Source organism: Gracilinanus agilis, chromosome 4, assembly GCF_016433145.1.
Source record: "Gracilinanus agilis isolate LMUSP501 chromosome 4, AgileGrace, whole genome shotgun sequence".
Taxonomy (NCBI): domain Eukaryota; kingdom Metazoa; phylum Chordata; class Mammalia; order Didelphimorphia; family Didelphidae; genus Gracilinanus; species Gracilinanus agilis.
Window position 1 is genome coordinate 103,837,708 of NC_058133.1, and position 24,137 is coordinate 103,861,844.

At 42.5% G+C, this 24,137-nt stretch overlaps 1 protein-coding gene across 1 annotated transcript in view; it reads right to left on the reverse strand.

The window, feature by feature from the left end:
- Positions 1–14,046, reverse strand: part of LMOD1 (leiomodin 1) — a 74,224-nt gene extending 60,178 nt beyond the window's left edge. The window contains exon 1 of the mRNA XM_044676715.1: positions 13,571–14,046. Within this exon, the coding sequence (XP_044532650.1) occupies positions 13,571–13,831 (261 nt within the window). The 5' untranslated portion in view covers positions 13,832–14,046. The remainder of the gene's footprint in view (positions 1–13,570) is intronic.
- Between the last annotated feature and the right edge of the window lie 10,091 nt (positions 14,047–24,137).

Here is a 24,137-nt window from a genome sequence, read left to right on the forward strand (position 1 = left end):
GCCAGGCAGACCAAAAACAGAGAAAGAAAACTACAGACCAATCTCCCTAATGAATATAGATGCAAAAACTAAACAGAATACTAGCAAAAAGAAAGTGATGAAGAAAATGGTAATAATGCAGATTAAACTTAAAAGTGTGTCAAGCATTTTTTTCCTTTAGGAAAGCCAATCATTAAATCAGTACATCACTAGTTAGGGTCTTTCCTACCTGTGATCTTTAGTTTTATCAATAACTTTTTCAAGATCTTGATATATTGGTCAAAGAATCCAAAAGTATTTAATAAACACTGGCTGACCTGACTTGTCTTGCCACTGGACTTCAGTGACTCTGGAAGAGAAAGTGAGATGGAGGACTTTGTGCAACTCTATCTCACTTCAATCCAATTCATGTGGCAAGTCAAGGCATTACCCTGTGATGTCACTGGTCTTCTTCAAAACAAAGGATGGACAACTATGCCCAGGCACTGAGCAAGAGAGGATCTGCCCCCTCTAGAACCTTATATCCTCCTGGAGAAATAAACTCCTACAGATAAAAAGTAGAAGATATGAAAAAGGAATAGGGGGCACTATAATTAGAGGAATCAGGAAAAGGCTCTGGAAAGAGGTCTAACTTGGGTTAAACTTGAAGAACTGATGTTGATGTCCCTGCCCATTGATTCAAAACTCCCACTACTCACTTTCTATTCCAAGAAAATTAGAGAGAGAAAGAAAGGCTGCATGTACATCTGAATATTGAGAGCAACACCTTTTTTTTTAATAGCAAAGAACTGGAAATAAAGTAGAAAACAGATGATTGAGGAACAGTGAAACAAACTGTCATACACAAATACACATTGAATATTACTTTACTATAAAAATAATTAATATAGGGCAGTTAGGTAGTACAGCAGATAGGCTGCCAGGCCTGGAGTTGGGAGGACCTGGATTCAAAGAAAGGAAGGAAAGAAGGAGGGAGGGAGGGAGGGAGGGAAGAAGCAAGGAAGCAAAAGGAAGAAAGGAGGGAAGAAGGGAGAGAAGAAAGGAAGGGAGAGAAGGAAGAAAAGGAAGGAAGGAAAAGGAAGGAGAAGGATAAAAGGAAGCAAGGAAGGAAAAGAAGGAAGGAAAAGGAAGGAAGAAAGGAAGGAGGGAGGGAGAGAAGGGAAGGAAGAAAAAGGAAGGAGGGATGACTATGAAGAGTTCAGAGAACAAATACAGAGAAAAATTAGAAGTAGGAAACAATATACACAATGACATAGCAATATTAATGAAAAGAACAGCAACACTAGAAATGACCATTATGGAATGATAATCAGGCTTGACCTCAGAGAATGTATCTCCCTCTCTCCTTTTGTTGAAGAGGTGGGAGATGATGGGTGTGGAATATCAAATCCACTGCCAGACCCATTTGTTGGGTTGGTTGATTTTGTTGAACCCCCTCTTTTTTTCCTCTTTTTTATTCTTTGGTATAAGAGATTGTTCTCTGGGGAGGCAAGAAGGGAGAGATATATTTGGAAATGAAGGTGATGTAAAAACAAGTGACTTCAATAACAGTTTTTTAAAAAGAAACTTATTTTGAGCCAAAATCCTCTCAGAAAGAAGAATGATGAGAATGAACCAGGACTAAAAAGGAGGGAACATACTGAGCCAGAACACTTCTTGGGGCTCTACCCATAAAGTACAAGAAACAAACAAAGGGCCTGATCTGGATGAGCTGGTCTGCACTGACTCATTAATTCATTATGTTCCTCTTTGGCAACCATAACTGTTATTCTTTTTTTTTTAACCCTTACCTTACATCTTAGAATCCATACTATCAGTTCCAAAGCAGAAGAGGGGTAAGGACTAAGCAATTGTGGTTAAGTGACTTGCCCAGAGTCAAATGACCAGAGGTGTCTGAAGTCACTTTTGAACCCAGATCCTCCTGATTCCAGGCCTGGCTTTTTATCCACTGAGCCACCTAGCTGTCCCCATAACCAATATTCTTAAAGCCTTAACAAGTAGGTAGGTATTTGTTTTTTCCTTCTCTAAAGGACCTGCCTTTCTGACAGCTGATGGTAGCATGATGTGACTCAAATTCTTGAAGGCTACACCAGAAAAACAAAAAAACCAATTCTAAGGATTCAATTCAAACACATATTTATTAAGCACCTACTATGTGCAGGGCAGCGTGCTAGGTGTTGGGCATATAGAGATGAAAAATGACACAGTCACTGCCCCCTCCAAGAGCTTACCTTCTGCTGGGGCAAGGGAAAGAACAGGAACATGTAGACAACTAAATACAAAGTACAAAAATATATCCAATATTATTTCAGAGGAAGAGAATGCTAATAACTGGAGGAGATAGGGGGAAATCAGGACATTGCGTGAGGAGCACTTTGGAGTCACTGAGTACAAAGCCATGAGTTGACATAGTTTGGGTGGTCTTGTGGAGTCCTTCACATAATTCCTCTCCAAAACTGGAAAAGCTGGAAGTATAGACGTGGAGACACACGAATGCTTGTCTTCCAAAGGCCAGCCTAGTTAACTAGTTCAGAGAGGCTCCATCGGCAAATGTTTTGGAGACCAAGGGAGGAAAGCTCTCTGGGCAAGTTTTCACAAACATCCTCTACTTGAGTATGGAGGGTCTGTGACCAACATGGATGGAAAGAGATCTCATGTGGACAAAATCACAGATTTTATAATTTGTGCCAGAAATGAATCTTCTCTCCCTAGCTAGTGAACAAGCTCTCATGGTGGAGACCAAATGGTTGCCATTTATTTTGTGTTTCTCTCATTCAGTACCAAAGACCTCTAAGCATACGAGGCATAAGTGACAGCCATTTGACAGGTGTCCTTTTATTTCTCTATAACACTATTCGATGAGAATCTGAGAGGCTGAGGGGCAAAGGAAAAGAAAAGAAATGTGAAGAAGTCCGTAGCTACTCAGATCAACAAATATTTATTAAGGGCCTGCTTTAAGCAAGACATTTTGCTATGGACGCAAGCATACAAAGTCGAAAAGCAGAGTCCGAGTCCTTAAGGAGTGTACACTCTATTGCTGTGTGCTATGGCACACAGACTAAGTTAACTTTGAGGAGGAAGAGATTTCCAACACCTGGGAGGATCCAGAAAGGGGATCTTAGGGGACTTGGAAGGGAACGCAGGATCTCAGAATTTCCAAGTTGGAAGAGACCCAGGTAGCCATGAAGTCCAACCAATATGGGAAAAGGAGTTCAAATCCTGCCTCAGACAATTACTAGCTGCATAGCCCAGAACAAGTGGACATCCTCTATCTGAAGATCTATAACAAGGAGGAACCCACTCCCTGGTATGGCAAACCATCCAGCTCTCATTGTGAGGAAGATTTCCTAATGTCAAACTTAAGTTGATCTCTTTATAACCCATTGTTCCTGATTCTACCTTCTTGTGCCAAGCAAAAAAAACCTTGGTTCCTCTTCAAATATTCAAACCCAGGGGGCAGCTGGGTAGCTCAGTAGATTCAGAGCCAGGCCTAGAGACAGGAGGTCCTGGGTTCAGATCTGACCCCAGACACTCTCTAGCTGTGTGATCCTGGGCAAATCACTTAATCCCCATTGTCTGGCCCTTACCACTTTTCTGCCTTGGAACCAATACACAGTACTGATTCTAAGATGGAAGGTAAGGGTATAAAAAAAAATTAAAAAAAAAACCAGTAGCATTATTACTGAGTCTTCTGTTTTTCAATCTAAACATCCCTAGAAGTTAGGGAGTCCAAAGGGACAGAGGCAAAAAGAGGGTACATTCCAGGCATGGATGACCACTTATAGAAGGAGAAGGGAGATGGAATGTCAACTCTGGTGAACAGTGAAGAGGCCAGTTTGTCTGGCACATAGAGTATAGGGAAGACTAATACCAAACACGTTTTGAATGGGGGGTTAGAACCTGACTGAAGATAACCTCAAAAGCAAGGCTGAGGAGTTTGTATTTTATTCTAAAAGCATTTTTTCCATCATTGTTCAGTCGTGTCTGACTGCCCATGGCCCTATTTGGCGTTTTCTTGGCAAAGACACTGATGTGGTTTGCCATTTCCTTCTCTGACTCATTTTAAAGATGATGAAACTGAGGCAAACAGGGTTAAATGACTTGCCCAGGGTCACACAAGTTCTTGACCAGAGTTCAAATCTGATCTCAGAGATTCCCTAACTGTGTGACTCTGGGCAAGTCATTTAACCTCTGATTGTCTGATCAAAGGATCAACTAAATCCACTAGAGAAAGAAATAACAAACCACTCCAGTATCCTTATGAAGAAACCCCACGGATAGCGATGGTCCATGGGATCACAGAGTCTGACTTGACTAAATGACTGAACAGCAACAACTTCCTAATTCCAGCCCCAGCATTCTATCCACTGAGCCACCTAGCTGCTCCTTCTATAAAGCCAATATGGAACTCTTAAAGATTTTTGGCTCATACATTGACATAGCTAAATCTGTGTCTAAAAAGGTTATTTTGGTAATTACATGAAGGATGGATTGGAGAGGAAAGCAGAAGACCCATTAGGAAGTTATTTCAATAGTCCAGGCAAGGAATAGGAACAGGATGGACTAGGGCAGTGATGGCAAACCTATGGCATGGGTGCCCAAGATGGCATGCAGAGTGCTCTGTGGACACTTGGCCACCCTTCCCCACCAAGTTCATTACTAGAAAGGCAGAGGGACTCAGGCAGAGCTGCTCCCTTCTCCCTTTCCATTGTGACTGATGACATTTTTTCACATCATCTGCCCCTCTGCCCAGCAACCCAATGGGAATGCACAGAAGGTAAGGTGGGAGGCTCACAGGTGGCAGAGCTGGAGGGGAGTGGAGCACTCAGGTTGTTCCCCTCCCCATCTTCACCTGGACCAAGGACATTTCTCACATGGCCCCCCTCTGCCCAGCAGCCCAATAGGAGTGCTTCCTCCCTCCCCTGTGGGAAGTGGGGGGTGGGGCACAGCACATAGTGGTGGGGAGGGGGAGAACAGCACTTAGTGGGAGGGCCAGCACTCTGTTTTTAAAAGGTTCACCATCACTGGGCTAGGGCTACCATCATGTGAGTGGAGAGACCTTTCAATGCTTTCTTTTCCCTGCCAGAGTCTTAGAGTCCCAAAATCCTTTGCAGTTCTGATTCCAGTCAAACCATCCCAGAATACCCTTTCCACACTCCTCACTTTCCCAAAGTTCTAGCAGCTGGCAGAAGGAGAAAGATGATTAGGATTTGGGATGAGAGAAATAGGTTGTTTGATTGTTTCTTCTCCCTCTTCTCAGAGTTGAAGCAACACTACCCCCAGGTCCCAGAGCAAGTCAGGGTTACAATACTGCATCAGAATTCCTAGGTGCCAAAGATAGCCACGAGTTCTGAAGTCTCTGCAACTTAAAGCTGATTTTTAAAAGTGAGCACAAATTTCCAACTCGAGGTGATCATTTAGAATTCCCCACACACCCCAGATTGCTGTTTTCTCTTCACTGGGGCAGCAGGCACCCTCACCTCCCCTGCCCTCTCTACCCTGGCCCCCAGGCTATTTTGAGTGTGTAACATTCGGGGCTAATCTCCTTAAGCAATGAGTCGTGCTGTCCAGTGCTATCCTGGCCCAGCCCAGCTCTCCTCAAAGGGCGTTTTGAGGGTGAGTGCCACAGGCTCCTGGCTTTCCCTCATTCCTCCAATGCCCCCCTTGAAAATAATAGGTAGAGCCACTGAGGCCGGAATTTAGGAAGAGCTGCCCTATGGGGACTATGATCAGATGAAACAACATATTTTAACACTTGGCACATCTTAGTGTTCTCAAAGTGTTAGACCTGATTCTGAAGGTAATGAATTCTATGCTAATTGTATAGGCAGAATCTCCATACTATCACGTGGGTGGCCAATGAGCTTGCTGGGGGATGGTGGCAACTGGAAATTTTGTCTATCTCAAAAGAGATCCTACAGAAGGCTCCCCAGCTGCCTCTGCCCTCCATCCAGCTTTGCTGTCCCTGCTCCTGGCTAAAGGCAGGTGCTAATCCCAGTCCCTTGGTAATGCCAAGGCAGAGGAAGGGAGTGGCAGGATTTTCTTCACTGCCCAGGGAAGGAAAGAGAAGGCACAAATCACCTAGGTGGGATCTGGTTCCTGCAACCTGACCCAAGGACACTGGCATCACGGAGCCATCTTGCAAAAGGCCAAGAGACTTGATCTTGGATCAAAAGAGAGGAACTGAAAAGTCTAGTCCAAGACCAGGATCAGGCCACCAGGACAGACATTTCCCTGATGGGGTATGGGGTGGTCCATTGCTCTTGGAAGGCAGAGATAAAACAGCTGCCCAGTTTTGCCAGTCCTTGAAAACTCTCCTAAGAGGCTTCACACTGTTATCAATTTAATAAATTCAATTCAATGGAGACAGATTGTAAGGCAGCTAGGTAGCATAGAATGGAGCATCGATTTGTAGCCAAGAAGAAGTGAGTTCAAATCCTGCCTCAGACAATTACTAGCTGCATAGCCCAAGACAAATCATTTAAACCTCTCTGTGCTTCTGTTTCCTCATCTGTAAAAGGAGGAAGTGGGACTCCAGCTCTGCCTATTATTATAGTAAGTGCCTACTCGGCAGACACTTTGGTAGGCATGGTAAATAAAAAGGTAGCTGTCACCTACATCACAAATATATCTCAGACAGTCTCCTGTCCATCTCATCTTATGTTGGCCAGCAACCCCAAGAACCTAGCTATAATATCAACAAAGGCAGCATGGTAGAATAGCTACAGTCCTGCACCTGGAATCAAAAAAAAATCTTGGTTCAAATCCCCCATCTAACTCTTACTCGCTGGCTGCCTGTTGGCAAACCACTTACTATCTCTGAATCAGAATGTTATCATTTGTAAAATAGGGATAACCATTCCTATAGTACCCATATCTGGGGGGGGGGGGGAAAATCCCCACCATCATATTCATTAGTTTGTTGCAAGATTAAAATGAGACTATTTCCTTCTCCAACTCATTTTACATATGAAGAAACTGAGGCAAACAGTTAAGGGAGTTGTCCAGCTACATAAGTGTCCAAGGTCAGGTCCTGCTCTTCCTGACTCCAGAACTGGTAGCCCAATGAGCCACCTAGCTGCTCCAGGATATACAAAGTGCCGTATAAATGTCAGATATGTTAAGGGACAAATCCCAGGACTCTTTTCTGTTGGCATCCCAAGTTTTATGTTGCCTCACATTTGGTCCTGAGTGTCAGTCTTGTCTGATGGGGGTTCGAAACAAGAGACAAAGAAACCAGAGTAAAGAGAGAGAATCTCCTGGGTTTGGGCACTATTTGTCAGTCCGACTGATGAAGTTTTGCCCCGAGACAAATGAGACCAGAGTATGGCAATACGGCAAGGTTTATTTGGAGCAGCAAGGGGACCCAATGCCAGGAGGATTCGCGAAAGGGTGCCATAGGGTTGGGGTGGGGTGGGAGAGAATTGGCAAGGGGGAGAAGTCTGATGCCAGGAGAGGTGGCTAAGGAGACCCCCCTGAGTGGAAGGAGATACAGGATCTTATAGGTTTTGGGAAGGAAGGGGGTATAGGAAAGAAGGCAACTTGGATTAGCTCTATTGGTTGTCTCTGGGGAAGGTGGGCTACTTGGGTTAGCTTTATTGGATGTTCCTGAGCAGGGTGAGGTGTCTCTATCTTTGAGGGTCAGTTTGAGGGAGGGGTTCTCAGGCTGATCCTTAGCTACAGACTGAGGAACAAAGTCCTGGTGATCTACCAAGTATTGATAGGGCTTTGCAGGGTTTCGAGGTGGGGTGGGCTTTCTGTTCCCAGTCTGTCATTCCTATTTCTTTGTATAAAAAAGAAAAAATGGGGGGTAGAATATGGTGGAGGGAGGGGGATGTTTTGGAGAGGAGGCTATGAGTCCAAGGGAATATGGGCATAGTCCTTTAAAAAAAAAAAAACCCTTTCCTTCCATCTTAGAATCAATGCTATATAATGGTTTTAAGGCAGAAGAGCAGTAAGGGCTTGGCAATGGGGGTTAAGTGACTTGCCCAGGGTCATACAACTAGGAAGTGTCTGAGGTCACATTTGAACCCAGAGCCTCCAACCTCTAGACCTGGATCTCTGTCTACTAAGCCGCCTTACTACCCTCCTCCATCCCCCATAGTTCTTACTTATACTATAGTGAGTAGCTAACACAGTAGCTAGAGTGCCAGGGCTGGAGTTGGGAGGCCCTGAGTTCAAATATGATCTCAGATACTTTCTAGCTGTGTGACCCTGAGCAAGTCCCCTGATTGCCTAGTCTTTGCTGCTCTTCTGTCTTAAAACTGATACTAAGACAGAGATAATGGTTTAAAAAAACAAAAAGCTAGTCAACTCATCCAGGTAAAGAATATCAATCTAGAGAGTTTTACTAGGATGGGGGAGAGGCCAAAACAAAAATATCTGTCATCTGGGCTCATTTAGCAGTATAAAAACACCTAGGTACCAACTTAGTCAGCACCTACTTAGCAAGACCAATCAATTAAATAGAAACTAAACTTTTGTGTTTTTATGCCATCCCAGCCTGGTCTAGAGAAGAAATAAGAAAATAAAAACGTGTCTTGCTTTCCTCTTAGAGGTGAGTGACTAGGGATGTGACATGCTGCATAAGCTGTCAAACACAGTCAATGCATTAGTTGGTTTTGCTGAACTTTTTTTTTTAAGTTTTTTAAGATATGCTGGGTTGGGTAGGGAGGAGGGAGAAATAGATAGGATAAAAGCAAAGGACATTGATAAAACTTTTTTTTAAAAAGAAAAATTGGCTAAAGTAGGAAAGTGCCAGATTCTTTATATTATTAATTATGCCAATCTGCAAACCACTATCTTCTCCTTTCAAGGAAATTATCTTGGTTACTTAGCAATCAATTGATATTTTAAAATGCCTATGTTCCAGGTTACTTCTTTTTTAAACCCTTACCTTTGATCATAGAATAGATAACCAAGTATCAATTCCAAGGCAGAAGAGTGATAAGGGCTAGGCTGTGGGAGTTAAGTGACTTGCCCAAGGTCGTACAACTAGGAAGTGTCTGAGGTCAGATTTGAACCCACGGCCTCCAGCCTCTAGACCTGGATCTCTGTCCACTGAGCTATCTGTTCACTTTGTCCTTCTTCTTGCATTATGTTCACATCATGAATTACAAATCTGGTTGTTGAGCATATTTCCCTAAATCTCTATTTTTTATCTGTTTCCTTATTTTTAACTTAAAAAAAAAAGTTTTAAGTTCCAAATTCTCTCTGTAGGCATGTTATTTGCTGCTTACTCTGGTGCCAAAATTGTAATTTACTTCTCTGAGTCCTTTTTCCCATTAAGCAAAGTTCATGCTGGAATTTAGGGAGATGAGTAAAAAAAGCTACAGAAGATTCTTTCAATTTGGAAGTACCTATTATGTTCTTCTTGTGCCTCTACAGCAGTGATGGTGAACCTTTTAGAGCCCCAGTGTCCAAACTGCAATCCTCAAACCGAATGTGAGCCACCCCCTTACTCCAGACAGGGGAGGGAGAAAGCACTCCCATTGGGCTGCTGGGCAGAGGGTTAGGTCATTTGAGAAATGTCCTCAGGCACATGTGGAGAGTGGGAGGGGAACAGTGCCCTCTGGCACATGTACCATAAGTTCATCTACACAGCTCTATAGCCTTTCCTGGCCATGGCAACCACAAATCAATCAGCAAATATTTGCTGAGTGTCTTCTATGGGTATCAAGCAGAAGAGGAGAACCCCATATTTTCTTGTTCCCTGCATCTCAGCAACGTTGATGCTGCTATCATGACCATCATTTTTCTCCCTTGTCAACAAACTTTCTCATAACTCTTCTCAAAGGTATTGATTTCTCTCCCTTTTTAGATGATAAACCCCCAAGGAGATGTAGCTTTCTCTTCAGAAGTCCCAAGCATGTTTCCTTTAGCCCTCAGTAGGAAAGGGGTGAGCAATAACAATTTGCTGACTAAGTAGCAATCCCTTACATGTAGTGAAGCACTCTTGAGGGTGGCATGATAAGTGGAGGGTGGGGAGGATGAGACAGATTATCACCAACCTAGGCTATAAGCAAGATGATAGGGAAGATGCTGGCCAACAGCCTTCTCTGCACCAAGCCATGTTTGCCTGATAGTGAATTTGGCCATTGGTTTCATTGGAGAAGCTAGGCAGGTATAGTCTCCAAAACAGCTATGTGGATGGAGCAGGGCTATGTATCTCTGTCTTTCTTATTATACAAACAAAACATCTTCACTGTTGAATTCAGTTGACTGGATTCAAGTCTGGTGCCAATGAGACCAATATTAGGAATATCAGTCTTCATATAGACAGACTTGCCCAAGGAAGGGTTCTATCCTCCCAGCCACAGAACACACTACCAGTCTCAAAGTTATGTCATTGGTTGAACCCATGGATGACTCATCACAACTTATATTTTCTGCTAGAAAAACAATCCAGAAAGTAGACTCCTATAATATAAGCATGTCTCCCAGCATGCTATAGATCATTGGTGGGGCCAGAAAATAGGAGAATAAAAGATATAAATAAAAATAAATATAAATAAAAATAAAAGAATAAAAGAAAATAGGAGAAAAAAGAGCCAAAAGGGAGGTCGAGTTGACAAAATTTCCAAAAGGAAAGAATGGCATGAAGGGAACTCTGAGAAGGCCTAGAGTCCTGTATTTCATCTACCTATTGCCATCGAGGCCAAATCTTTTCAACTAAAACTTCAGTAGCACCTGTGGAAATTTTTTCTATGAGTATCAAGTGACAGTCATAAATGGGTGGGCACAACCATATTAGAGGCAGCTAGGTGGCACAGAGGATAGACTATCAGGTGTGGAGATAGGAAGATCCATTTTCCTGAGTTTAAATCTGGTCTGAGACAATAGCTATGTGACCCTGGACAAGTCATTTAACACTGTTGGCCTCATTTTCCTCATCTGTAAAATGAGCTGGAGAAAGAAATGGCAAACCACAGTATCTTTACCAAGAAAAACCCCAAATGGGGTCACAAAGAGTTGAACCCAACTAAGCCAACTGAACAACAACAACACAGATATATTGAGTAAAAAATGCAAATGTAGGGAGTCTGAAGTCAGGATGGAGAATGGAAAATGGGACCTAGAAAAACATCAATAATATCTTCAGGTCTGTTTCATTTCAATCTTCACATTTCCTGGCAATTGCCTTTGGCTTATCAAGCTCCAGAAATTCTCCTCTAAGTAGAGTCGGGATAAGACAAACTATAGGCTCATAGAATCAGCAGTACTGTTTTACTGAATAAGACCTCTTTGAGCACTTTAGGCTTCCCATAATCTCGGGGTTTCGTGGCATAGTCACAAATGTTGAGATTAGGAAAGCCAGATGAAGGCACCCTGATCCCATTCCTGCATCCCCTCTTTGCTGCTATTGCCCTCTCCTGGTTCACAATCACCAATGCCTTCTATCATAGAGATCTGGGCTATCATTAGGTTATTCTTCCTATAAGAATTCCTATATTGGGCCCAAGACAACTGGATATTCAGGTTATCAATTCCTAAAGCATAGGAGTTGAAATTCATGTAAATATAACAGGGTTCAGCCCAGTACAAACATATAGTTATCTGTCTGCAGGTTATATCTCCCCAGTAGAATATAAGCTCCTTATAACATAAGATCTGGAGTTGAGGACCAGAGCTCAAATATGACCTCAGGTACTTCCTAGCTATATGACCCTGGGCAAGTCACTTAACTCCCATTGCCTAGTCCTTATAGCCTATCTGCCTTAGAATTGATACTAAGACAGAAGAGAAGGGAGAAAATGAAGAAGACGAAGAAGACGAAGAAGACGAAGAAGACGAAGAAGAAGAAGAAGAAGAAGAAGAAGAAGAAGAAGAAGAAGAAGAAGAAGAAGAAGAAGATGACTCACTGAGGGGCAATTACTGTTTTTGGTTTTTCTTTCTATCTGCAGCACCTAGCACAATTTATTAAGCACATAATAGGTAATTAATAAATGTTCATTGGATTGTTTTGGATTAGAATGCAATGGTTTAGCAAAGGTATTGGATGACATTGATAGTTTCAGCTCCTGTTTGCTCTGTAGGCAAACACAAGGGTATTTCAAGTTCTTCCCAAGTTTCTCTGGTTGGACAAGAAAGATAACAGCCTAGAACTCTTGCAAAAAGCAAAAACTAATGAATATTCTCCAAGAACTTTGACCAAACTAAGAGTTGGGTTCATGCTGGATGATGGAGAGAACTAGTCCAAAAAATATAGAATAATTTTCCCACCTAAATACCAACCCAAGTCACATTTTCCTAATGTACCTTAAAGCAGGGGTCATTTTCTGGGTACCCACATGTGTATTATAGTATGTAGAAATCTCATGTACTAGAGCCCCAGAAATGTTACAGATTCCTGTGCTCCCAGCCAAAACAAAGAATAGATTCTGCATAAGCAAAACCCAGATTTTGTAAAAAGATGTTTTGGAGATACTAATCTACCATAATCTCTCCCATTCTCCTATACATACCACATGGGGCAAAGTAATATTGGAAAATGTTGCCACCTGTAAGCCTAGGGCTCACATCTAGTATGTGGAAGGAATGGAAGTTTGGGTGGAGCCACAGAGAGAAAGAATTTTCCATAAGAGCTCTTTCTTCCAGAGAAGGGGATAGAGAAACATCCTCCCAAGAGAGTGAATTTGAAGCCAACTAAGTTTAAAGTTAAAACCAACTGAGTCCTCTACTGGCCCCACCTTCTTTCATTGCTTCTAGTGTTTGTGCTTGCCAAATGAACCTCCTGAAGTGATTTGAACGCCAAGATGTGACCCAAGCACCAGGTTAGCCAAAGCCTCCAGTATTTGAGAAATGTGACCACACAAGAATGTCTACCTGCAAGCTTTGGTTGGGGTTGGCAAGAAGATGCCATCACCAGTCCTTGTTCTCTTGTCTCTATCCTCAACAGGTTGAGGAAAATTTTTGGCAAATTAAATGATTAAAGGAACAAGGCAGAGTCAAGTTAAAAACTAATACAATGAAAAAAGAAAAAAACCTGAGATGATTGGGGGGGTGGGGGCGGGGAGAGGGAAGAGGGAAAGCTAGGTGGCTCAGTGTATAGAGTAGTTGGCCTGGGGTCAGGAGGATCTCCATTCCAATTTAGACTCAGCTACTTCCCAGCTGTGGGACTCAGGCCAGTTCACTTAACCCCAATAGCCTAGCTCTTACCACTCTTCTATCTAGGAACCAATACTTGCATCAATTCTAAGACAGAAGGTAAAGAGTTTAAAAAAAAAAAAAAAGGAATCTCCAAAAGTGGACCCAATGTGTCCATACAGCCACCAATCCATCCTCCAGACAGACCTCCAGTGTATACTGAAATTGTGGGGCAAATGCAGGCGCTCCGAAGATAACAACATATGCTTGGGAATAATGAACTAAGCTTAAGAGGCTGACCAGGGAGTGCTAGTCCAGTAGCCACGCTAAAGTTATGAGAGAGAAAATTCTTTTGCTAACTCATTTTTAGTTGTCTTGGTTCCCCTCACCGAGAAATTCACCAGCTTTATTCCCAAGCCCTATATCCCTTTAGTGCTGCTAGGAGAGGTGACGGGGCCCAAAGCACGTTCAGCTACCCCGCTGCTCCCACAGTTCCTTCACTTACATCCATTGACATCTCCCTCTGGATAAGTTTCTTGGTCTCCTTCTCACAAAAGTTGAGCATGGCTTCACGGTTGTACAAGCCTGTGGACTGCTTGTCCGTCTGGTTCCTCTGCCGGAGCCCCACAGGAATACTCCCATCGGGATCCACCACATCCAGTTCCTTCTCCAACTCCTCCATCTCCTCGGGAGACAGCGTCGACAGCAAGCTGTCAATATCAGGGTCTTCGCTCACCTGCCTGCGGTACTTGGCAACCTTAGACATCTTGAAGAAGACAGAGGGAGCGCAGCTCAGAAATGGGGTGCGCGCGAGTGTGAAGCGGGGTGGGGGGGGGCTCCCGGGTTTCTGAGTGAGCAGGTGGAGAGGCTCAGTTTAGAAGTTTGGATGAGGAAGAACGGACTTGGGAACAAATCCTCAGCCGGGCTAAACGTGTGGCTGCTTTCCCCTCCCTTGATGCAGGTGCTGAAGTGTTAAATCGAAGCAGCCTCCCTCCTGCCCCGGGGGATAATAGTTATAAAGAGAAGACCCCGCTGGTAGGAGAGTTGACCAATAAGAGCCAAGAGCCGCGCAGCCCCTATCCGAGGAGCCAATCATGGGAGCCCGCAGGCGGGTCTGCCTCCCTGTCAGAGCTGTTTGAAACTTGAGGACATTCCAGGGAATCTTGGAGCCGCTGCATGACCAAATTTAGTACGGAGCGTTTAGCCTTTTAAAGACAAGGGGGGCTGCGCAATGAGAAAAGATACAAAAATGCACGGGCTGGCAGCCCTCGAAGAGGGGGCAAGAGGAGGCAGTGGCGAGCGCACAGGGCAGCCAAGCAGCCACGGGCAGCCAGAGCCTGCTCCCTTCCCCATCACTAGACGCTGGTGTCACCCCGGGGCAGGGCTCCCTCCATTGAGTCCTTTCTACTCTATTTGGTCATGGGCTGGATGATTCCACAATGTTTACAGCCAGACAAAGACATAGCATGTTAGCTTGCTTTCTCTAAAGTGTCATCATCTCCTGGCCTAAGGGGACCTGGCTCCCTCCAGGGGCTCTGGGCCACCTTGTTCTCTGTCAAAAAGATCCAACAGCCCTTCTTCTGACAGGAGCAGGTCTCTCAGGCTGACTGCTGGGGGACAAAGGGGAAGGGTGTTATGTGAGGCAAGCAGAAAAAGCCCAAAAGGCTGGGAATCAAAGGTATGAGGCACCCAGGCCTGAGTGTCTTAGCAAAACTTGCAAAAATCCTTCTATTTTCATCTGTGTCCTTCTTCCTGGATGCAGAGGCTTCCTAACAGTTTTCCCTTGGAAAAGTTAGAGCCTGCAAAAAAACAGTCTCTCAGATACATCCCAAGGGAACCTTGATGTGTCTTCAGAGAAATGCAATTCTGAGCTGTTAGGAGATACTATGCTGCCCCAGGGCTGGTATGTTCCATAGAAGAGCTTTCCACTGCTCATCAATCACGTTGTCCTAAGCCAGTTACAGAGACATACAATCTCCTGTCTCCCTTCTCAAAGCCCTGGTGTCACCCATCAAGAGAAACTTTGATTTTTCCTGGCCTCTTTCCTTCCTAAGCCAGGGGGAGACTGTCACACTTAGTCAGCATTTGCTAAGTCCACATAGGGATCAGGGCTAAAAATCAACCCTGGGATTTAAAAACAATATCACTTTTACTGCAAAATGGTAGAAGAGGTAGCCAGTTAGTCAAGTCAATGTGCAAAGCATTGTGGATATAAAGAAAAGCAAAACACAGATCCTAACCTCCCTTAAGGACCTTTGAAAATGGGAGAGAGCACATGTACAAGATATATGCAGAGTAGACAGAAGGTAATCTGAGAGGGGAAGGCACTAGCAGCTGGAGGAACCTGGAAAGACCTCCTACAGAAGGTGGGATTTGAGCTGAGTCTTGAAAGAAGCCAGGGACAGAGTGGAGAGGGCAAAATATTCCAGGCATGGGGGGGGGGGGGCAGTCAGCTCAAAAATATGGAAAAAGGAGATGCAGTGTTGTATTTGAGAAACAAGAAGTAAGCCAGCATAGCTGGGTCATAAATGGTGTATTGAGGAGTATGGAGTAAAAAAAATGAAAAGGTAGGAAGAGACCAGGTTATGAGAAATTTTAAATGGTAAACACAGGAATGAGTTCCTGTTTAATCCTTGAAGTGACAGAAAGCCACTGAAGCCCACTGAGCAAAGAATGACAAGGTCCTACCTACACTTCAGAAAAATCACCTTGTTGGTTGACTGTAGGATGGATTGGACTGGGGAGAGATCTGAACCACAGATAGAAAGCCACTGAACTAATTCAGACCAGAGGGGCTGAGTGGCTGAACTAGGGCAGTGGCCACGAGTGGAGAAAAGCACCTCTATATCACAGGGGTGTCAAAGATAGAAACAGGATTTGGCAACTAATTGGATGGATGTAGGATCAGGGCATTAGTAAGAGTGTGAAATCAAGGATGATGCCTAGGCTGCATGACTCTGTATCTGAGAGGAGGGGAGTGCCCTTTAGAGCAGTGATTCCCAAAGTGGGCGCTACCGCCCCCTGGTGGGTGCTGCAGCGATCCAGGAGGGCGGTAATGGCCACAGGTGCATTTAGCTTTCCTATTAATTGCTATTAAAATTTTTAAAAAATTTATTTCCAGGGGGCTAAGTAATATTTTTTCTGGAAAGGGGGCAGCAGGCCAAAAAAGTTTGGGAACCACTGGTCTAGAGTAACAGGGAAGGTTGGAAGGGGGCAAGTTGGGGGAAAAGATGAATCTTGTTTTAGCCATGTGAATGAAAAGTAGGAGTGAAAGGGGTAAGCTGTAGGAGTGAAGGGATGAATGGCAAGATATATTTTAGGTCCAAAGAGCAGAACTTTTGGCTTTGCAGAAGCTGTGGAGTCAGAAAAAGGGTCAACATTTGCAAGGAGTTTATGAATTTTTTCTTTACTATGGCAATATCATCCTATTATCTCTTTAGGACCTTACTGCTCTTCTACCTTGGAACCAATATTAATTTTGATTCTAAGACAGAAGGTAAGGGGGCTTTTTATGTTAAATAATTGGAAAACCAGTGAAAGTATGGGAGAACAGATAATGAAACATATTTCCACCCCCACAACAGAGAATTGGAAGAATACTAGTGTAGCAGCTGGCTTTGCTCACCCAATATCTCCCAACCTATAGGAACAGTAGCAGGTTGGGTCCCCAGAGTGTAATAGGCTAATCCTTAGTTCCTAAAGGGGTTACCTTGAAGGGAAATAGGGTTTTTCTATCAACTTAAGCCCTCATTCTGGTTCATTCTCTTCAATATCAATTACCAGTGATTACTGCCCCAATATAATTTGTCCATTGGATTTCTCCTTTATGTGGATTGATCAATTAACACAAGTGACTTTTTTTTAAAACTCTTACCTTCCATCTTAGAATCAATCCTGTGTATTGGTTCCCAGGCAAAAGAGCTCTAAGAACTAGGCTATGGAGTTTAAGTGACTTGCCCAGGGTCAAACAGCTAGGAAGTATCTGAAGTCATATTTGAATCTAGGCTCTCCCATTTCTAGCCTGGCTCTTAATATACTGAGTCACCTAGGTGTCCCTCATCAAGTAAATTTTTAAAAGACAGAAAAGGAAATGGGGAACCACTCCAATATCTTTGCCAAGAAAACTCCAAATGGGGTCACAAAGAGTTGGACATGACTGAAAAATGACTGAACAACAAAAACAAACATTTACTGAAAATATATAGCAAAAACCAAGGTACAAAAATATCTCTGGACATGGAATGCTGTCCAGCTTTTTGCTCTATGTCTTAGTCCCTGGGGAGAGTAGGCTGAAACTTTAAGTGAGATCTATGAGCATTTTTCCTACCACCAAGGTCACTTCCAGAGGCAGTGGAGCCAACAGACAAGTTGCCTTTTTTCCTTTATATCATCTTGGCTGCTCCTTTAACTCACTGCTGAGCTAGATCCCACTGGCTACTTAGGGCTGTGATTCTCACTCAGCTTGGCTCCTGGGAAACTGGTATGGACTCCACTTCCTGCTCTTCTGGTGATTCTTCAGATCTTTTCCCAAGTTCCCCCTAGAGCAGTGATGGCTAACCTTTTAGAGACCGAGTGCCCAAACTGCACCCTCACAAGAAATGTGAGCCACCCCCACCCTTACCCCAGACAGGAAAGGGAAGAAGAGCTTCCATTGGGCTGCTGGGCAGAAGGGCTGGTCATGGGAGGAAATGTCCTCAGGCGCAGTGGAGAGGGAGAAGGGAACAACCCCCTCTGTCACTGCTCCATCATGGGTGCCATAGGTTCGTCAACAAGAGCCTAGCCTATTCCATCTCCAACATTCATTCACCTAAGAGAGGAAAAAGCAACTGCCAAAAGGCAAAAAACAGAGACTGGGGGTTACATCCCAGGCATTAGGTGACCCAGATGAGGGAGAGAAGGGCCAGAGACCTCTCTCCCAACCAGAAGGGTTAGAGCATGTCTTCCCCTCATTGCCACCAAGAAAGAAAGAGATCAGTTTTGCTATTTAGGGCTCTGTGTATGAACACTCAATTCCAGCTCGACAGCCAATCAAAAGGCTTTTAACTACATCATTCATTCAGTAATTGGACCAGGGGCAATCACAGAATACACATGCAAACTTTGAAACTAGAGAGCAAGCCCCCCCCCATTATACATAATAATATATAATTCGTATATTTCCACAAGTAGATTAACCAACCCTTCCCCCCTCTCCCCATATTGGCTAAAAGCAAGCAGAAAATGTGTATTCTGGCAGTACTGAGCCTTCACTGACCTGTCCCCTATTACTCTAGAATGGATTGATAATATATATGTGTGTGCTTAAAGTCAAATTTGGTCATTGTGTCAAATGTTTTTGCTCAGTTGTTTTTCTTTTGATCAAACAACATTTATTAAATGACTTCTTTGTGCCAGATTCTGGGAATACAAAGATAAAAGTGAAAGCCTCTGCTCTCAAAGACCTTGTACTCTAGTTGTGGGAGAACATAAGTTTAGGCACATACCAAACAGCCACAAAATCTCTCCAATGTAATTGGGATAAGGAAGCACTAGCAGATGGGCAAATAGAGAAAATGTGGAATACAGCGTTTAAGATGAGCCTTGAAGGAAAGTCTGAATTCTAAGAAGTGGCGGTGAGGAAGTAGGGCATTATTCCAGACAATCAGTGTAAATGCACAAGGGAAGGGAAGCTGGGTATAAGGAGTAGTTAAGGAGATCCGATTGGAAGAGGGGAGGAGTTTTACCTGTACACTGACTGAAGACCAGTTCAAATAAAAGTGAGCATGTTAAAGAAAATAAGAAAGGTCTAATCAGCTGGACTATAATTTTGCCATCTGGCCTCAGACATTTTCTCTTTCTAGGTGTCCCTGGGTAAGTTACTTTACCCCAATAACTTAGCCCTTACTGCTCTTCTACCTTGGTACCAACACTTGAATGGATTCTAAGACAGAAGGTAAGCGTTTAAAAAATAAAAAGAAGTACCTGCCATCAAGGAGCTTACTTACAATCTAGTAAGAGGACACAGTACACAAAAAGAAACAAGAAAGGAGGGGGAGAGAACAGGGACCAAAGGGTATCTCACGTGGGAGTATCCTGTTTTATGGAGTTGAAACCAGACAAAGCAGCAGATGCATCAAGGGGTGGGTCAAAAATCCAAAATCAAAATCAAAAAATCAAAAATCAATAAAGCTCTCCACAGAGTAAGGCATTCAGTATTCTACCCTTTAGCCCTCAAGGACACTGAGGGAGGTAGTATCAGTCAAGGTCTGAGTTAGCTGCATGGTGATGAGATTAGAGGTGATAGGCTTAACTTGGAGTTGAAACCAGACAAGTTAGTAGATGCAGAGTGGCCATAAGACTGTCCTATTAATAGACTATTAATAAGTCTATTCTCTATTCTGAGAAGGATATGAAATGATCTTTCTGCCCTCACTACTTATATTGTTTATTTATTTATAATAATTAGTAATCTATTATTTCTTTTTTCTGCCCCCAATATTTATGTTGCTTATTTAGGATCATGATTCTGGTTCAAAACCCAAAAAGATACTTCCCTGACTTATCCTTTTAATGCAGTAGGGTTACCCCAGGTTTACAATCACAGGCTTAAATCCTTCCTACCCAATACAGGTTACACAAAAGACCGTCACAAATAGTGAATAGTGAGTAAACTCATTTAAACAGGCAAATTATCAGACAGAAATCAGAGGTGTTATACAAATTAGAATATACCAGAAAACACACAGAATGAGCTCTTTAGATGGGAGTAAGATGGATCTAAGCTCAACCAAGAGAAAGGTCCCAATCTTACCCAAAGAAAAATTACCTAAAAATCTCTAGGAAAGTAAGCTGGAAATCAGGGCCATGTTGAGCAAGCCAGCTTCCCTTATATGTCTATTGCTTGCAAAATCTTTATTTCTCCATGTGTCTGGAGTCAGTCCCAAAGAGAGTTGGCTCACACATGACTCTTTAAAAGAATGTCTCTTCTCTTGAGAATTTTCTGTCACCAATTCTACCATTTATGTGCCATATTAAGCTTAGCATTTTCTCCACGAATCTGGAGTCATGCATAAATAGCATGCAAAATTCCGTTGGCATAGCCAGAAACCTAGTTTATATACAGAGTAGTAGTTTAATAAATGTTTATTAAGTAGAATTGAATTCTTCTAAAAAAGTAGGGTTCTCCTGTACTGTTCTACCACATACCATAAAATATCACATTTCTTAATCACCAAAATTCTCCTGCAGAGTGACCCTATCTCACTCACCATAATCTAGAGTGTTATAAGGAGTTTTATTAATTCACTCTGTCTTGTTAAGAGCAGAAGTTCTATGTTAAAGGAAGTTTTTTTTGTTGTTTTTTTTTTTAAACCCTTACCTTCCATCTTGGAGTCAATACTGTGTATTGGCTCCAAGGCAGAAGAGTGGTAAGGGTAGACAATGGGGGTCAAGTGACTTGCCCAGGGTCACACAGCTGGGAAGTGCCTGACTCTAGGTCTGGCTCTCAATCCACTGAGCTATCCAGCTGCCCCCTAAAGGAAGTTTTATTAATATCACTCTGTCTTTTTAAGAGGCAGAGCAGATAGCTTTCGCCCTCCATCTCTTTAAGAGACCAACTATAAAAGGAATGAAAGATCAGTTAAGAAAGTCCTTCTCTCTGACTTTGGAAAGAACAAGGGCTGCATCAGTGTTTCTCTGACAAGAGAATCTGAAAGTTAATTCTGACAGTTTGTTTCCAAATGGTGGGTTGGAGAAGTTAAAGACTTAATAATTAAAGTTCATCGATTGTTTAGAAAAAATAGAAAGTGAATTTAATATGTTAGCCAGAGTAGATAAGTTTAGGCCTGCTTTGCTGAGCAAGAAGATCCTGCCAAGAAAGGCAGTTAGAAGTAGGGTTCTTTAGAGATTATAGTATAGGATTTGGATTTTTAGACATAGTATAAGGATTAATAGTTATAATCTCCTATTTCCTTCCTCCTATTTTCTACCCCTACCTCTCCTCCAAATAAATAAGGATGCTGGTTTACGAAACTACTCTCCACAACTTTCATTGAACTCCCACCAATATTTATTAACTATAACAAGAGGACCTCCTCCTCCACTTGGAATCCAAATGTTTAAACTTAAAGTTCAACACCATTGACCCATTAACTTCTAATCCAAGTTTCCCCTAATTGTCTAGAGATGTTTCATAATAAAATCTCTCATCTACTGACCTAAACCTATAATGGTATCCAAGGGATCCATTCTGCAGATGAGTTTTGCTTCCTGGAAATCTGTGCCCCAAAGACCATCCTATAGCATGAGCTGATTTGACATTTGGCCATGCCAAGATATATGCCTTCATCTTCCCAGAATAAAAAACTTTTGGTTATCCATATTTTTCCATATCTATATTTATCTATATCTATCTATATATATATATATATCTACACATATATATTTGGTTACCTTTATATTTCAGTGTAGGAGGACCAATGGGAAACAGTCAATGGGCTGAGGAGCAATTTCAAACTCTTTAAGAGAGGGGTGTATCTCATAGACTCCATTTGTCTCCTCTCTTGATTTCACCTATTTTCCAGAATATTATGGAAAATTTGAGCTTGATACCAAACACTATAATGAAACATAACATATCACATAAATAAATAAATAAAAAGTAAGATCCTCTTTTAAATTTGAAGTCATAACCCTCAGACCTAGAGCCCACCAGCCAGAAAAAGAAACTCTTATTTTCTAGAATTTCTTCTTCCTCAAACCTTTGACACAAGATACCCAATCCCCCATGGAAAAAAAGGCCAGAGAAAACAAGATGGTGGCCTCACCAGCAGAGTTGCTTGAATGCCTGTAGGGTGAATGCTGACTACAAGTGTAGCCAATTGGGGTATATGGGCTATGACCCCAAGCTATCGGAATTGGAGAAAAGGACTCTTAAATTCAGTGCCTATATCCTGTCACATATATTGTATTTGCTGATTGTTTGCTTTAAGATTTAATTTTGGATGATGATGAGTGGACCTGTATACAACCTTTGGAGAATTTAATGACCTAAAAACTTAAATTGATTTTAAGGGGTCTTCATAAGTGATTTTTCAGGATATCTAGGAGCACCATTACCTCTGTGTGATAATTTGCCTGTATGAGACTGTAACAGTCATAAAAGGTGTGTCTTTATATGTCCCATTGATTACATTTTTATAAATGCAGTGGTGGGGAATACAATGGTGGTATTACACTTCATTTCAACTACTAAATAGATCCTGACCTCTTGTTACAAACAACTCAAAGGCAGGCAAATGATCAGACAGAGGTAGTGGTACTCCTAGATAACCTGAAAAATCATTCATGGGGGCTGCTGGGTAGCTCAGTAGATTGAGAGTCAGGCCTAGAGACAGATGGTCCTAGGTTCAAATCCGGCCTCAGACACTTCCCAGCTGTGTGACCCTGGGCAAGTCACTTGACCCCCATTGCCCACCCTTACCACTCTTCCACCAAGGAGCCAATACACAGAAGTTAAGGGTTTTAAAAAAATCATTTATGAAGACCCCTTAAAATCAATTTAAAATTTTAGGTCATTAAATTCTCCAAAGGTTGTTTCCAGGTTGTTACCAGTTTGATGGAGTCCATCCATCATCATCTATGTGACATTTAACAAAGGCAAAAAGGAACAAAAGGCTGTTAAGACAACATGTGACCTTGATGGATCTGGTGGCAAACCCAACATCCACAAAGACCTATGGTTTTGCCATGGAAAAAGGATTGGTCCAAATTCTTTATGGGCTTTTACAATGATATTTTCTCCAGTCCAGTCATATGGGGAGATACAAATAAAGATGGTGTAATAGAATATATAGCAAATAGCCAAAACACAGTAGCTGAAAATGACATAGTGAAATGGAACATTATAGATTAGATTAATATGTGAACTCAAAACCAAAATTAAATCTTAAAGCAAACAATCAGCAAATACAATATATGTGACAGGATACAGGCACTGAATTCAAGACTCCTTTTCTCCAATTCTGATAGCTGTGTTGCAGAGATTTCTTCACTATTTGGAGGGAACAAACTAAAACAGTTAATATCAAAAAAGCAACGGAGTCTGAAAATTCGCCTCCAGACTCTTTAAGGTTCCTTCCCCTCCCAGATATCATCATCCATCTAGATTCCTCTGGTCACAATTCTGCACTGGGCATAGTGTGGATGAACCCCATATTAGATGTGTTGCAGAGGCTGGACATGCTTAGATAGTAAGTAAAATGAGTCTCCCTTCTGAATTTTGAAATTACTCAAGCTAACAGCAAGACATCCAATCAGTACACTCAGGAACAGCAGCAAAAAAAGACATCCTAAAGCCGTAAGCTGCTCAAGCTCAGTAAGGCTCTCCAAAAATGGGAGCTTTTTGAGATAGGCAGAAAATTGGGTCATGCTTGCAATCTCTATTTCCTGTCTGTAAGTGGCACTAGCCTAGTATGTAGGAGTAAAGTTAAGAGGTTTGGAAGAGTAACCTTTCTTCCCCTCTCCCCCAGAGGTAAAAAAACGCCAGGGAGCTGCTTGCTTCCACTGCCAGGTAGGCAGGGAGTTAAGAGGATGGAAACATCTCCTCAGGTTAAAGAAATTTTTTTAAATCTTTACTTTCTGTCTTAGTCACAACTCTTAAGTCAGAAGGGCAAGGGCTAGGCAATTGGGCTGAAGTGGCCTGCCAGGGTCACACAGCTCTAAGAAATGCCTCAGGACAGATTTGAATCCAAATCCTCCTGATTCCAGACATGGCATACTATCCACTGAGTACCTAGCTGTTCCAAGAGTTATGACTTTTAGTACTCTTGTTCCTATCCTAATGCTTGCACTGCTATCCAGCATGCTTCCCCAATATTGAGTATCCCTTTCTTTCAGATTGATTAAATTTTACAAAAGGATATATCCTAAGAAAGTATAACAATGGCAGACATTACAAGTGTAATACACTCAACATTCCATCCAGGGCAACTGACAGGTTTGACCTAAGCTAAATATGGCAATGCTAAAACCTGTATTACACAAGACATCACCCAAACTGGTGGTGCACTGTTCCATATGCATATAGACTCTCT